The following is a 17,198-nucleotide window of genomic DNA, read 5'->3' as shown; positions in this document are numbered from 1 at the left end:
GAAAAAAATTCACATTCATTAAAATATATTTAGTTCTGGCTCAGTCTGGTTTCGATTCTGTGGACAAATAAAATGTGTGGACAGAGGACATTTTGAACCATACATTCTGTAGACACAGGGGTATGAAGCACATACATCCATCATAAGCTGATGAAGTAGACTGAACAAGTATACTTAACAAGTTTATTTCTTGGCACTTATTTGTTGACTGGTTTAACACACAACTTCTTAGAGACTTATTTTTGAAGGATTGACTAATCAAGGATTTTTTATACTTCCTCAGGTAAAACTCAAAGCTAAGTATGAATTCATTTATACAGGTATCTGCTTCACCACAGTGCTCTCTCCCTGCCAGGCAGACATTCACAGTGGGATAAAAGGAGTAAGAGGATCACGAAAAAGGATAAAACATTGTATCAAAAAGAAGATGGTAATTCAAGACTAAGATATGTTATTTGATCTCCACCCCCCCCAACTAATAGATGTTCTTTACATGTCAAATAGCATTTATTTATTTGCTTTACATATCAAAATAACATTTATTTATTTGCTGAGGCAAATAGTTACTATCTAAAGAACTATAAAAATGCTCTGTTTGTAAAAGGAGCATATATTTTTTTTTATCAGACATGGCTATCATCTCAAAATGACTTTTTAAAAATTTTTCTTTAATGTTTATTTATTTTTGAGAGAGAGAGACAGAGTGTGAGCAGGCGAGGGGCAGAGACAGAGGGAGACAAAGCAAGCTCCAGGATCCGAGCTGTCAGTATAGAATCCAACGTGGAGCTTGAAGTCATGAACCATGAGATTATGACCTGAGCCAAAAGTTGGACACTTAACCAAATGAGCCACCCAGGTGCCCCCACAATGACTTCTGAATTATTCCAAATAAAGGAAAAATTGTTATTCACACAATGAAAGAAATTTACACATAGTTCACTATGCGAAGGCAATGAAAACAGAGAATATACAAACATGTTGAAAAGAAATAAAATATATATTTTGTTGTAAATTAATCTGAACTGAAGAAACTATTCTTTTTAATGTCGACAAATCACAAACCCAGGGGGTGTTGCAATCTAGTGAATTAATTTTATTGTTGGAACATGACACTTAATTGTCATGCCAACCTTCTTAAACTGTAACCTAAAGGTATTAGGTCTGTGATAGTATTTTAAATAATTTTTAATGTTTGTTTGTTTGTTTATTTATTTATTTATTTATTTATTTATTTATTTATTTTGAGAGAGCGTGCAAGAGAGAGAGTGAGCACAGGTGGGGCAGAGACAGGGAGACAGACAATCCCAAGCAGTCTCCACACTGTCAGTGCGGAGCCCAATACAGGGCTCCACCTCATGAACCTTGAGATCATGACCTGAGTCAATATTAAGGGTTTAACCGACTGAGCCACCCAAGAGCTCCTGTATGAGAGTATTTTAAAAAGATACACTTAGAACTTCATGATAAAATTTGATGTAGTATTTACGGTAGGATACAAAGATACTTGTTCTTTTCAATGTAGGCCTTAATTCTGGTGGTTAATTGAAACAATAGCATAGATTTTAAATAGCTAATACAGACAATTTAAAACTTTAGCACAAATATGAATATTTTGTTGTAGAGAACATTTAATATGTAAAGAAATGAGAGGAGAAAAGAAGAAGGAAGAAAAATAGTACTAGCCAAGAATCAGCTTTAATTTAAATCACCTTTATGTTTGAATGGAAATTTTTGTCATAGTATCAACCAATTCTTTTTTAAAAAAATCAGACAGCTAACTAGATATCCAAATACAGATGAAAACACTAGTTGTTTTGACTTAATTTACCTTTTTACACTCAGGGATATTAAACAAAACTATTTTAAAAGATTGTTCAATGTGCTATGACAGTAAAATTTTAGCATTTCTGACACAATAATATCTTCCAAACCATTCTCTAAAATCCTTGGATATTCTACTTGGGGCAGAGGTGACTTTAGGTGGAAAACATTAGGAGATGGATTTGTTTCTGTAATTTCTACCTACTTTTCACTATAGGCTTTAGCCTATTTCTAGCGTCATTTAGGGACTCCTCTCAAATGGAGAATGACTTCTGGCATAGGACAATGAAGGACCTATACTGATCGCCTGTGGAGAACTTTCAAATCAAAACAACATAAATGCATCTGCCAGGTGGTTAGAGAAAGAACAAAGAGACACAGGGGTGAGCTATTTGGGGAATAACTATACAGCTGTCTGGTAATCCTAACCTCTACCTAATTATGGCAGCATCTCTAGAAAATATAGCTGGCATACTCAGGCCTGTATGAGATGACACATACAAACAGTTGCCCAGATGTGATGCTCTGTGGTTTTTCATTTAAGTATCTGGGGACTAGTCAGTGTCTATCACAGACTGTGCTTGTGGAATTAAGGGTCTAGGGCACCAAAATGGCCTCTGCAGTATGCATCCAAGTACTCTATTCTCAAGCATTTTATGAAACACTGTCCTCTTTAGTGGAAAAAATCCAGTGAAAGCCTCATGCAATATTATCTAACTACAAATTCAGAGTAAGCACTTTGATTTTAACCCCAATTATTTCAGATGGTAAAATAGTTTTCTCACCTATGAAATATGTGAATGTTTTAGATAGGTTCTACTACAATCTCTGAGTTCTAGTATATCCTTTCCTCATCGTCTATCTTTTCCTTATTAAACTGTATGTACTCAAGAGAGGGCCAATTATAAATCAGTTAAAATTTATGTCTGTATATGTTTCTTAGGAAACAAGTCACCTTGTAAGGAAACATATGGTATGTTGAGTAGAAAAGATATAAGAAGGGAAAACAGACAAAGAGGGTTAAAAGGCTGGAGAGATTATAGACAAACTTGTCCTGGCACAGAAAGCAATGAAGAGCTTCCCCCAAAATGGATAAAGAAACACAACATAATAAAGGTCCTGGTGCATTACACTGAAGGTAAAATAAGTAGAAACCATGTTTCTTATATCTATGCCTAACATAAATGACACTTCTACTACTTTCTATTATACCTTCCAAGATGATATTTGATATTTGAACTTCACTTGGCAAAAAAATGAACAAAAGAGAAAACAAAAAGATTAGTTCCTTGCAGCTAGTGCCGAGAAATGGACTCATTACAACTTGCCTCCTTGGCAGGAAGAAAGACCCAAATACAAACATTCCTCCTTCTGGAGGGAGATTTTTGGATTTAATAGCAAGGAACACCTTTTCTAGATTTGTGTCTTTGCTCCATGTGTTTTCCATTGTTTGGGTTTATCTCAACTTGGGGTATAGCTTTTTTTTTTTTCAGACTAAACTCTTCAGCAGTCTTGATGCTAAAGAGGTCTATCTGCAGTGGAAGGATACACTTCAGTGGAATTTCATGAAGAAAGAAAAGGGATCATAAAGACATCTGATAAAACCAAACACCTCTCTATTCTATTTTACCAAACTTCTGAATTATTACACTTTGTGTTTGTGGAGTTGCCTCTTTCAATATGTTTTCAATAGACAACGAGGCACCGAAAACCCTGGGTAAATAATAGATGTTAAATATAGCTACTACCTAACAATGTTACTGGAACAATTAGAGTGCAGAAAACTCTCTCACATGAGAAGCCAACTAAAAACAAAGATTGGCATGGTGCTGGTTCTTTGGTTCTTTTAAAATTAATAAAACACACTTGCTCTAAACTCATCTCTCACACTTAAAAACTACTTAGGTTGCTTTTATTTGTTTTCAACCCCCATTAAAATACACAATAGTCGATCCGATTCTTTGTGTAATTCTGCTTTTTTTCCTTCTTTTTTTATACATATCCAGAGTGCCAGCATACATTTGTGTGTGTGGACTATATGTATGCCTTATTTTCACATTCAGAGAGCATGGGGATTGTTCTTGAAGAAAGCCTCTTTCTAGCCAGATTCCATTAGGTCACATTATGTAAATGAATGTATAACACAAAATTCATTTATTCATTTGGTGTGTAGTAGAACACATGGCAAATGCTAAGGAACACAGCCAAAAAGTTAATCTGTGCAACACAAAAGAAGACCAGTAGAGATCCTGAGCATTGTCTACACACTTGTAGAGAGCTGCTGAGTAAGGGGAAATATACCTTTTGCATTCAAACCCACAAGACCATAGATAGCATTATTAGGAAACATGAATTTTTACCACATGTACAATGGAATAAAAACAGTGACTTCCATTCTCTTTGCAAAAAGCCCAGTAGCTTTTCTAGACTCATGACCTTTCAAGTCTTTTAATGTATTTTAAACAGAAGTCCTATCACTTCTGCCTTTAAGTAGCAAAACGGGACTCTGGGAAAACATAAAGTTTCTGAAATGCCTCATCAAGTCTAACAAAGAAAACTATTTAACTTTGTTTGTCTTAAAGGCAAACATCTACAGAGAGATGAATCTGACAGAACAGTAAACATGATCTAAATTACTTTTAAAAGTCTTACCCAAGCATACTAGACACAAGTAAAAGGTGCTGTCCATTTTAAAGACCTACTATGTCTTAACATTTCATAAATTCCTAAAAGATAATACTCACATTTTGCTGTCACCTTGTACCCCCCCAGAGGAGGGGCATGGCCCTCTAATGCATCAAATCCAGCGGAAACTAGGACCATGTCTGGATCAAACTCTTTGGCCACAGGCGTCACTACAGTCCTACACAGTAAAAAGGCAACCAGTTACACATGGGAATGGTGAATACCTTTAAAAATTGTGCAATGAAAACGACTTGGCACAACCTCAAGAACTTCCCAAGAATAAAAGAGAAGGGGAAAAGAAAACACCATTTGAAGAGATCAAAAAGTTATCATTTCCTTAATAGTGAATCACTGTTATTTTAGCATCCCAATTCAGTCTTTTTCTTTCATCTTTTTTTCCTCTAAATTAAAAAAAAAAAAAAAAAAAAAAAAAAAGCTTTACAGGTACATTCTAAAGCCCATCATATTACATGCACATCTGTGGCTGCTTTATCCCACTGCCTATAAAAAAAAGTGCTTCTTCCAAGGGAGTGACTAATGTTTTACAGAGGAAAGTCGAAGCTTTAGTGAAAACCTGGCTTGCTCCAGTTAGTGAGAACTTGGTGTAAATTTGAACTATAAATTTCTTTTGAGAAAAAGTTGCTTTTCCAACTTAAAAAAACCATTTTTAAATATATGTCATGGTAGGGGGTAACTCCTGCAAAGGAAAAACACAAAATTCCTTTAATAGAATCCAGACTATAATGTTAAGTGAGTCTAAGGTCAGAGACACCAGGAATGTGGCAGCCTCATCCATGACAGCAACCCCTGCTGGTCCTACTCAGACACTTCAGCATTTACCTCTTTAGCCTTCTCAGGACACCCTAAACCCTTTTTCCTCAGTGCTGGATTTGATAGAAAATGATCAATAGATGCTACTGGGATTCATAAAATAGAATAAAAAAATAATGTAGGATTCAAGACCGATGTTCCATTATTAAAATTCAATTTTTTAAAGACTATTTAATAATATGGGGAAACTGCCCACAATAGCAAATTTAAAAATTGGTAAGGTCTCTACTGTGTGTTTAGTAGATAGAAATAACTGTACTAAATATTAAAATTGTTAACCTTAAGTAGTGACAAAATCGAATTCTTTTAATTTTTTTGTTTGCCAATCTCTATTTTTACAGTGACCACATATTAGTTCTACACTTAAAAATTTAAATAAGAAGTTGTTGAAGTTATAAAAGATAATTATTTGAAATTTACCTAGAGATATAAATGAATAAAATGTTTTTCATAATTCCACTACTATTATAAAAGTATGAAAGTTTAATACTTCAAACTCATAAGTGTGCATGTAAGTGACTTTCACAGGTAGTCTTTCTAACAATTGGAAAGCCACTCACATCTGAGTTAGGCCACCAGTGAAACTAAGTGAAAACCTAATTTTGTTTATGATGTACAGTTTCATTATTTTATTCTTCAATATAATTAAGAATCTCTAATAAAGCTACATTATCAGGAGTGATACCTTCAATCCTTTTCCTTCCCAATAATGCCAACACTTACATTATAATTTTCATAAATTGTTACACATTACCAATTCACTACTTTCACATGAATGAAATACCATGTGATATATGTATTTGGGATATTGGAATAAATGGTCTCAAAGAATCAAGAGTGTTTTATCAAGGAACTCAGTATGATTAATCCTATGTACTCCTTTGGCAAACAAGCAGTACTCCTAGGAAAATATGGGGGTAGATGATTAAACAAAGTTGTCATCCAATCACATGCATCATAGTAACCAATTTTCCATCTCCTTTCCCTCTCTGGGAAAAGTTTCTCCCCCTCTACAGTTGCAAGATTGACTGAAGGGTAAACATCCTTCAAGGCACAGCTCACTATCTTCTCCATAAGGGGTTCTCTCTACATATGGACATTAAATATATATGTATATATTTCTGAAGGACAAATACGGTAAAGGAGACAAGGATTGCCAATATAATTTGAATATATGACAGACATGGATACAATCTACAGAGAGGAAAATTAAAACATAAGTGTAAGTTCTGCAGTGGAAGCTACAAAAAGAAAGACTTTTCTCTTTTCCTAGAGAAACAAACTGACCAAAGAGAAAATACCTAGAGAAACTGACACCTGAGAGTCACTCAGACCAACAATCAGGTTTTTTCCTCAGTCTTCCCATAGCGAATGTTCTACTCAAAAATCCCACTCAACATACAGAGCTCCCACTTATCTTTTCAGTGTCCTTTTCTCAAATATGAAGGATTGTTTGAAGAAAATTTCCAGAATAAAAGACAACAAAACTAACATGCAAACAAACAAAAGAGAACTCAGAAAACCAGAGAAAATTCAGGGAAGACACTATAATTGCAAAAATTAGGATTATCCTCAAAGACATAAAACAGTACATCTAGTAAATGAAAAGTGAGTACTACTAAAAGAAGAAAAAGCAAACAAAACATATAATAGACTATTTAAAAGATAAAGTTGATAAGTTCTCTCATAAAGAATAACCAAAATAGAGACACGAAAAATTGACAGTGTCAGATCACACACTTAAAGAACCCATTTAGGAAGTCAACATACAAAGAACAGTCTAAGAGATTTTTTTTTCCTTTTTTTTTTGTCCTATTGAGAAGTAATTGACATAGAAAACTGTATTAGTTTTAGGTGTCCAGCATAATGGTTTGACTTATCTGTATTTTGAAATGATTAACTATACATGTTCAGCCAACATCCTTCTCATCTAGATAAAATAAAAAAGAGAAGAAAGAAGTATTCTCCTCATGATAAGAACTCAGGATTAGCTTTCATAATTCTTTCCAGTATATCATACAGCAGTGTTGACCACAGTCATCATGTTGTACATTACATCCCTCCTACTTATTTATCTTCTAACTAGAATTTTGTACCTTTAACCACCTTCCTCTAATTCCTCTTGACCCCACACTCTGCCTCTGATAACCACAAGTCTGATCTCTTTTCCTGAGTTTGTCTTGTTTTTTTTTTTGTTTTTTAGATTCCACATATAAGTGAGATCATAAAGTATTTGTCTTTCTCTGACTTACATCACTCATTTAGCATAACACCTTCAAGTTCCATCCACATTGTTGTAAATGGTAGGATTTCCTCTTTTTTTATGGCTGAATAATATTCCATTCCATATGCATACCATAATTTCTTTATCCATTCTTCCATAAGCTTGGTAGTTTCTATATGTTGGCTATTATAAACAATGCTGCTCTGAAAATGAGGGTGCACATTCTTTTTGAGTTAGTGTTTTCATCTTCTTAGGATATATTCTCAGAAGTGGAAGCAGATCATACGGTAGTTCTATATTTAATTTTTGAGGATTCTCCATACTGTTTTCCACTGTGGCTGCACCAATATACAATTCCACCAACAGTGCATAAGGTTTCCATTTTCTCCACACCAAAGCCAGCGTTTGTTTTCTCTTGTCTTTTTCATGCTGGCCATCTAACAGACCTGAGGTTATATCTCAATGGGGTATTAATTTGCATTTCCCTAATGATTAGTGATATTGAGCATCATTTCATGTACCTGTTGGCATTTTGCATATTTTTTTCAGAAAATGTCTATTCAGGTCCTTTGGGACCATTTTCAAAAATTGGGTTGTTTGTATTTTTGCTTTTGAGTTGTATGAGTTCTTTATATATTTTGCATATTAACCCCTTATCAGACATACGACTTACAAATATTTTTTCCCATTCCATAGGCTGTTTTTTAATTTTGTTGATGGTTCTTTTCCTGTGCAGAAGCTTTTAAGCTTGATGTACTCATACTTATTTACTTTTTATTTTCTTGCTTGTGCTTTAGGTGTCATATCCAAGTAACTGTTACCAGGGCTCATGTTAAGAAGGCTTATTCCTGTTTTTCCTCTAGGGGTTTCATGGTTTCAGGACTTACATTTAAGTCTTTGATCCATTTCAAGTTAATTTTTGTGACTGGTATAAGATATTCTTTTATGTGTGATGCATTCTTTTATGTGTGAATATCCACTTATCACAGTACCACTTATGGAAGAGACTGTCCTTTTTTCACTGAGTATTCTTGGCTCCTTTCTCAAATTTTAGTTGACTGTAAATGCTTGAATTTATTTCTGGGTTCTGCATTCTGTCCCATTGTTCTATTTTTCTGTTTTTGTGCCAGTACCATACTATTTTGATAAATTTGCTTTATAATACAGCTTGAAATCAGGAAATGTGATGCTTCCTGCTTTGTTCTTGCTCGATTCCTTTGACTACTTGGGGTCTTTTGTGGTTCTATATCAATTTTAGGAGTGTTTCTTCTACCTTTGTAAAAATGCCATTGAATCTTGATAGAGATTACATTGAATCTATATATATTATTATTTTTGATACTATTGTAAATGGGATTGATTTCTTTTTCAGAAAATTCACTGTTAGTGTAGAGAATGCTAGTGATTTTTGTACGTTAATTTTGTATCCTGCAATGTTACTGAATTCACTGATTAGATCTAACAGTTTTTGGTTGTCTTTCAGATTTTCTATATATAAAATCATGTCATCTGCAAAGAGAGACAATTTTACTTCTTCCTTTACAATTCCGATACTTTTTTTTCTTTTTTGCTTGATTGTTCCAGCTAGAACTTCTAGTACTATCTTGAATAGGAGTGATGAAAGTAGGCACTCTTGTTTTGTTCCTGATGTTAGAGGAAAAGCTTGCAACATTTCAACAATGTTACCTCAGTGAGGGCTTGTCATACACGGACTTCACTGTATTGATATATGTTCCTTCTTTGCCTGAAATTTTCAGTTTTTATCATGAATCAATGTTGAATTTTGATAAATGCTTTTTCTGTATTTATTGATATAATCATATGGTTCTTTTCTTTCATTCTGTTAATGTGATGTATCACATCGATTGATTTATCTATGTTGAACCATCCCTGTTTTCTAGGTATAAATCCCACTTGATCATGGTGAATGATCCTTTTTCATGTTTTGCTGAATTCAGTTTGGTAGTATTTCATTGAACATTTTGCATCAATAGTAATCAGGGATATTACCTGTAGTATTTGTTTAAGTGTGCTTTTCTGTTTTTTCTGGATAATGCTTAGTCTTGTAAAAGGAATTTTTGGAAGAGTTTGAGAAAGATCTGTGTTAATTTCACCAGCTAGAATTTACCAGTGAAGCCATCTGATCCTGGGCTTCTCTGTGTTGGGAGATTCTGGTTACTGATTTCATCTCCTTACTAGTAATCGATCTATTCAGATTTTCTCTTTCTTCCTGAACAGTCTTGGTAAGCTGCATGCTTCTAGAAAATTTCTCATGCCTTCTGGTTATTTAGTTTGTTAGCATAGAGTTATTCACAAGAGCCTCTTATCATCCTTTGAATTTTGGTGATGTCAGTTTTAATGTCTCCTTTTGACTTTATAATTTTGTTGATTTGGGTATTTTATCTTTTTTCCTTGGTTGGTCTAGCTATGTCTTTTTTTTTTTTTATCGTTTCAAAGAAGCAATTCTTACTTTGGTTAATCTTACTTTTTCTGTTTTCTCTTTTATTTATTCTCCAATCTCTATTATTTCTTTCCTTTTTCTAACTTCATGCTCAGTTTGTTCTTTTTCTAGTTCCTTAGTGTTAGGTTATTTGGTATCTTTCTTGCTTGCTAATATAGGTGTTTATTTCTATAAATTTCCCTCTTAGAACTGCTTCTGCTGCATCCCACAAAGCCTGGTATGTTATGTTCCCATTTTCATTTGTATGAATAAGCCTTTTTATTTCCCCCATTGATTTCTTCTTTGATCCACTGGTTGTTCAGGACAGTGCTGTTTAATTTCCATGTGTTCATGAATTTTCCAAGCTTCTTCTTAATGATTTCTAGTTTCATGCCATTGTGGTCAGAAAAGATACTTGGTATGATTTCAATATTCTTTAATTACTAAGACTTATATGTGGTCTAACATATGGTCTATCCTAGAAAATGTTCCATGTGTGCTTGAGAAGAATGTATTTTGCTGTCATTGATAGAATGTTCTGTATTTGTCTATTATATCCATTTGGTCTATAGCATTATTCAAGTTTGCTCTTATTGATTCTCTGTCTAGATGATTGATCTATTGTTTAAAGTGGAGTATTGAAGTCCTCAACTATTATCAAATTACCATTTATTTCTCCTTTTAGCTCTGCTAGTTTTTGCTTTACATATTTAGGTAATCCAATGCATAAGTATTTATACTTGTTTTATTGTCTTGATGTAGTGACCCCTTTATCATTACATAGTTATCTTGTCTCTTTTTACCATTTTCAGTTTAAAGTCTATTTTGTCTGATGTAAGTACCACTACTTTTGGTTTTTTATGGTTACTATTTGCTTGAAATATCTTTTTCTGTTATTTCACTCTCAGTCTGTGTACATCTTTATAGCTAAAGTGTCTCTTGTAGGCAGTATATTGTTGGATCTTTTTTTTTGTTTGTTTCCATTCAGCCATTCTATGTCTAATAATTTAATCCATTACATTTAAAGTAATGATTTTTATTTTTTTAATTTTTTAAAAGTTCTTTTTATGTTTATTTATTTTTTTAGAGACAGAGTGTGAGAGAGACGAGGGAGAGACAGAATCTGAAACAGGCTCTAGGTTCTGACCTGTCAGCACAGAGCCTGACACGGGCCTTGAACCCACGAATGGTGAGATCATGACCTCAGCCGAAGTTGCATGCTTGACTGACTGAGCCACACAGGCACCCCTAAAGTAATAATTTTTAAAATGAAAAAATATTTAATTGAAGTATAGTTGACATAGAATATTAAATTAGTTTCAAGTGTACAACATAGTGATTCAACAATTATATACATTAGGAAATGCTCACCACGATAATTATATTACAGTATTAACTGTATCCCCTATGCTATACTTTCATCACCATGACTTTTTTAAAACTGTAAGTTTGTACCTCGTAGTCTCCTTCACACATTTCTCCCATGTTTAAAGTAATTATTGATAAGGAAATAGTATTGCCATTTTTTTTGTTGTTTTCTAGTTGTTTTGTAGATCCACAGTTGCTTGTTTCTTATCCTGCTTTTTCTGTGTCTTAATGTCTTTCGGTATCAGTATGTTTTGACTTCTTTACTGTGTTCTTTGGTGTAATTACAACAGGATTTTCCCTTGTGCTTACTAAGAAGCTTACATAAAGTATCTTAAACTTCTAACACTCTATTTTAAACTAATAACAATTTAACTTCAATACAATTCATAAAATTAACACTTTTATTTCTCTTTCCCCTCACATTTTAGGTTGCTGTTACAATTTACATGTTTTTTAAACATATAATGTGTAACTAATAACAGATTATAGTTTTGGTATTTTTACTATGTTCTTTTTTTTTTTTTTTAACATTCAAACTAGAGTTGTGAGTTATCTGTCACCATTAACATAGTTCAGAATCTAACCTTGACTATATGTTTACCATTACCAGTGAGGTTCATACTACCTTTTAACGTTTTTATGTTATCAATTAGTGTCCTTTTACTTCCACTCAAAGAATTGCCTTTAGCATTTCTCATAAGGCGGGTCTAGTAGTAATGAATTCCCTCAGCTTCTGTTTGTTCAGGAGTCTTTATCCTTCATTTGTTTCTGAATGACAGCTTCACCAGGTATAGAATTCCTGGTTGACAGTTATTTTCTTTCAATATTTTGAATATATTGTCTTCTGGCCTGAAAAGTTTCTGTTGAGAAATCTACTGACAGTCTTCTGGGGATTCTCTTGTATATAATTTCTCTCTTTTCTCTTACTGTTCTTAAAACTTTTTTACTTTTGACAGTTTACTTATGATATGTTTTAGTTTAGCCCTATTTTGTGTTCAATATATTTGGGTTCCTTCAGACCTCATGAATCTGGATGTCCATTTCTTTTCCCAGGATTGGTACATTTTCAGCCATTATTGTTTTAAATATACATTTTACCCCCTTCTCTTTCTCTTTTCCTTCTAGAATTCCCATAATGTGAACATTGTTTCTTTTCATTATACCCCATAATTCCTATAAGTTTTCTTCATTGTTTTTCTTTTTTTTTTCTTTTTGCTCCCTTGAGTAATTTCCAATATCCTGTCCTTCAGGTTGCTTATTCTTTCTTCTGCAATGTGGGGTCTACTTTTGAAACTACATTTGAATTTTTCACTTTACTTACTGTGTTTTTCAATTCTAGGATATTTTTTTTGATTGTTGCTATTTCCTTGTTGACCTTCTCATTTTGTTCATGCATTGCTTCCCTAATTTCTTGAAGTTGTCTGTGTTTTCTTGTAGTTCACTAACCTTCTATAAAAGGATTATTCTGAATTATTCCCCTGGTGGTTCACAGATCTCCTTTTCTTTAGAGACAGTCATTGGAACTTTATTAGTTTCCTTTGGTGGTATCTTATTTACTTGATTTTTTGTGAGCCTTGATTCCTTTTGTTGGTATCTGCACATGTGAATAATTACCCTCTTTTAGACTTTACAGGTTTGCTTTGGCAGAGACAGTTTTTCACCAGTAAGCTGGGTTTGCACCTGTGGGTGTGTCAACTGGTAAAGTCCTTGAGCAGGTGGGACCTGCTATTATGGTTTATTTTGGAAGCAAGGCAATTGTTTGAGCTTTGAGTACTGGGATGGAAACATGTGCTACTGGCTGAAAACAGCTGAGTAAGACAGCTGCTTGGTTCTCTACCCAAGTGAAGCTGTAAGATGGGATCCACAGTTGCCTGGATTCTCTAGTCAGGCTTACTAGAATGGTCAGGACTGGGTAATATATTCAGTAATAGATGAAGCTATGAATTTGTTTCCTTGCCCTGGTAGGTGCGCATGATGAGAACAAAGGCCTGTATAGCTTGTTGTGTGGGGATCTGAATTGAAACTGTGACCCAGAGGGTTAATAAGGTTGAAACTAGCAGAAAATTTCAAGCTTGATTTTCAGAGAACTGTTTCCCCCTAATCAGCTATTGTGTCTTTTCAGACCCCACTAAAAATCTACTAGCTGTCTCTGCAGAAGTCTGGACCCAGGGTCAACTGATAAGGTTCCAGCCTATGAACAAGCAAAGCCCTGCATTCCTTACCCAAGATAATGACTCCCAAACTCCATACACTTTATACTAACTCTCAGAGCATACCCAAAGCCCTTTCTCCTTTTCCTAAGATAACCTCCTAAGGTCAAGGGCTGAGTTTTGCCTTGTTCTGATGTTAAGTATCCACCCCAAAGTGAACATGGGATATATGTTACATATATGTTTGCTCAAATGAGCATGATCCATCTTTTCTTATGAATAGTCTTAAGTTTCCTTGCCTTTCTAAATCAGTATGTGTGTAATCTCAACCCCTATAGTTACAAAAAAACTTGTTCTCTCACCCTTCAGGGAGCTGGATTTAAGGCTTTTTCCCTGTCTCATTTGGCTGCCTCTCAAATAAACCCTTCCTTGCTGCATACCTGGTATTTCAGTGATTGACTCTGTTGTGCATCAGGCAGATGGGCCTGGGTTTGGTGACAGAATCAGGCCAGAGCTTTCCCAGGTCATGTGAGTCTACCAGTTCTGCTCTGCAGTTGGGGAAGCCAAGGGCCATGGTCAAGAGCCACATGTTCAAATGCTACTGTATGTAGGGCTGTTGAATGTGCTATGCAATTTATCCATGCACTCTGGTTAGGTGCCCTGGTCAGACAGACTGAAGACTGTATTCAGCAATAAGTGGGGCTACAAATTATGTTCCCCATAATTGTCTCAAAAGCCAAGTATACAGCTCTTTGTTGTCTCAGTTCAAGCCAATCAGCAACCCCAAATTCCCTGACCATACAGGTCCACTGGCTTTGCTGTTCGAACTATCATCTCTGCCCACTCACTTCATGGCTCAAGTTCCACTGAGCTGCAGAGCCTCCAGGAGTTGTCTTCAGCCCTTCTGGTCAGACAGGACAGAAAGACACTGTCTACAATAGGTGAAGTTATGTCTCAGCTCCCTTTCCTGGGTGGCAGTGGGAGGGGTCAAGGTGGCTCCAAACTACTTTCAGTTTCCCAAATAGGCTCTGTTGTTTGGGAAGGTCTTGGAGCTACCCTCGGCCTTGGCTATGAATTCATTAATATTCCTGTCTGCATGGTAGAGGAATAGTCCACTCCCAGTACTGGCTTTGCTATGGGGGCAATCAGCTCTGTTTGCCCACCTCTTAGGTTAAGTGCCACTGGGCCACAGTTTCCAGAAACTGTCTCCAGCCCTGCTGGTCCAATGGGACCAGAAGACACTTTCCAAAGTGGGTGGGGCTGCAACTCAACTCACTGCCTGGCCCTGGAAAACCAGGCTCTAAGGCCTGTAAAACTCCTCCTTTGAGAATCTGAATCAGGTAGATCTGCAGGCTGACATGCTCTCTGGTCAAAGTGTACTCCTGACTTGGTTCTCAGATGAGCAAAACTACTGACTGGGACTACTACTTAGGCACTGCAGGCATAAAGATGGATGGTCAAGTTCCATGTGCTGATTGTTGCAAACCTTCCTGCTGCCCCCTTCTCCACCACAATCAGATTCTCAGTGGTTGAGCCCCACAGATTTCCCCACAATCCTTGTGATATGAGATCAGAGTAGGGTCTCCTGCAAAGCAACCTACAATGCTGGGAGTGGTCTTGTCTCCTCTGGGTTCTCTTCTGCCCCTGAAGGAACCAGAGGCTCAGGGGAGACCTCTATGTGTGGGGATGTGCCAGCCAGAGTTAAGAACAATGTGGTCAATGTGTAGCCACTTCCCTTACCCTTCTAATGTAGTTTGCCTTGGTCTCTGTGGTACAGGGGGTTGCTTCAGCCTTATCTCCATGCTCTAGAACTCCCTCAGTGATGTCTTTTCCTTGAACAGTTGTTAGTTGTTCTTTTGACGGGGAACAAAGCCAGGAACAACCTATGTCACCATGTTGGTTATATCACTATTTGGGAATCTTTTTAAAATTTAGAACGTCCTACTCATTCAAATTGCCAATTAAAATTGAGAGTAGAAAATAAAGTTTCAGATATTCAAACTGTTAACAAAAAAATAATATCTCAAAAATTGTAAAAAATAATGGGTGGACAGCATCTGGCTGTCTCAGTTGATGGAATATGTGACTCTTGATTTTGGGGTTGTGACTTTGAGCCCCACGTTGGGTGAAGAGATTACTTTAAAAAGTAAAAAAAATAATATCTCTCACAAATATTTTCACAAGAAGGTATTGGATGATATACTCCATTCAAATGAAGGCATATAGTAAGAAAGAATGAGACACAAGCCATTCACCCCATCAAAACATTTTTGAAAATGTCCATTTTTGCCAAAAGTAAAAACAAATTACTCTTACTTTAGAACAAAATAGAAATTTGTATGGAATGGAATAGGTTTTCATTCCAATGGAACATTTTGTTAACAAAGACATCTTACCTAATTCCAAAAGAATTAGATCTATTTATCAACAAATCTCAAAATATACAGATCCTACTAGTTTCCATGTGAAGCAAATATCATGTTTGTTATGTATATCACTCCTGAATTCACAAATATATGGCTTTTCCAATTTCACACAGAATTTCAAAATGCTCTTTCAGGACTAATCCTATATACTTGAATTAACTCCAAACAATAAGAAAAATGGAAAATTGGAAAAAAATACATACTTAGAATTGTATCTGAGTGGTAGTTGTTTGTTTAATGAATTCGTGATGTATAATTGTAAAAGTGATGCTATGCTACAACATAGGCTGTATACTGAAGAACTAAATGGTAACGGGTGCTTAACCGTGGTATTGGTAAGGTTCATTTATTTATTTTAAGAAGTATATAATGAGTGTCTATTATGTTGCAAATTCCTTTGGCTTAAAGATATGCTAAATTTTGAACTGTATCTTTATTTTCCTCTTTAAAGTCTCTTATGCTCAGTTCCCTGACAAACTGAGGAAACTAAGACACCACAAATCTCTTTATTGCCGCAATTATTTTAGCAATGTATGTGAAGTGTTTGTACTCTTCTGTTTATGCCAGTATAGACTGAATTTTAATTCAAAAGATCTATCACGCCTGAAAGACTAAAAAACACATTTGGGTAAAATATAAGTGGGAAAAGCGATAATTTTTCCTAAATGAAACACATCCTCAAAGGCATTCATTTAAAATTTTATCTAAACAACTAGGTTTTTTGATTAAAGATAGCAAACAAAGCATATGTGTTTGTCTCTCAACTTTCCCAATATCCCAATGGAAGGAAAGTACAGGTTTATATGAACTCATGGTTTTAAATACGTATCAAGCAAGCAGACATAGAAATAACTTTAGATATGTGTATGAGTGCATGGGTTAGTATGTATTTCCTAAAAGCAATGACAGCCCACGGGCAAATAACAGTGGCCAGATCTTGTTTTCTAATATCATTCTCCAATGATCTTTGGGAAAGTAGTTGATTCCTGGGCTGTGTCAGGGAAAATACCAGGTATTTCTGTAACATCTTGTGATGACAGAAAATAATGAAATGCTCAAAGATAAAGGACATATTAATAGGGCATATGAACAAATGTGACAGAGCTCCCAATGGCCAAATCTGGGACAATTTCAGGAAAAAAACAACTAATGAGAGTACTGGATTATAATCCAGAGTCAAATAAGTATATGTGAATCACACAAGGATTTAAAAATAATGGAATATATAGAGAATAAGTCATTCTGCCTTATAG

At 35.1% G+C, this 17,198-nt stretch overlaps 1 protein-coding gene across 1 annotated transcript in view; it reads right to left on the bottom strand.

The window, feature by feature from the left end:
* HDAC9 (histone deacetylase 9) overlaps positions 1–17,198 on the bottom strand; it is a 742,193-nt gene that overhangs the window by 131,108 nt on the left and 593,887 nt on the right. The window contains exon 22 of the mRNA XM_047094862.1: positions 4,566–4,684. Coding sequence (XP_046950818.1) covers positions 4,566–4,684 — 119 coding nt within the window. The remainder of the gene's footprint in view (positions 1–4,565; positions 4,685–17,198) is intronic.

This window comes from Lynx rufus, unplaced genomic scaffold (assembly GCF_022079265.1).
Source record: "Lynx rufus isolate CCGP_SWC_20201006 ecotype Redwood Valley unplaced genomic scaffold, mLynRuf1.p SCAF_4, whole genome shotgun sequence".
In the NCBI taxonomy this organism is placed as follows: domain Eukaryota; kingdom Metazoa; phylum Chordata; class Mammalia; order Carnivora; family Felidae; genus Lynx; species Lynx rufus.
Note: the sequence above shows the minus strand (reverse complement) of the source record. Positions and strands in the feature narration are given on the sequence as shown.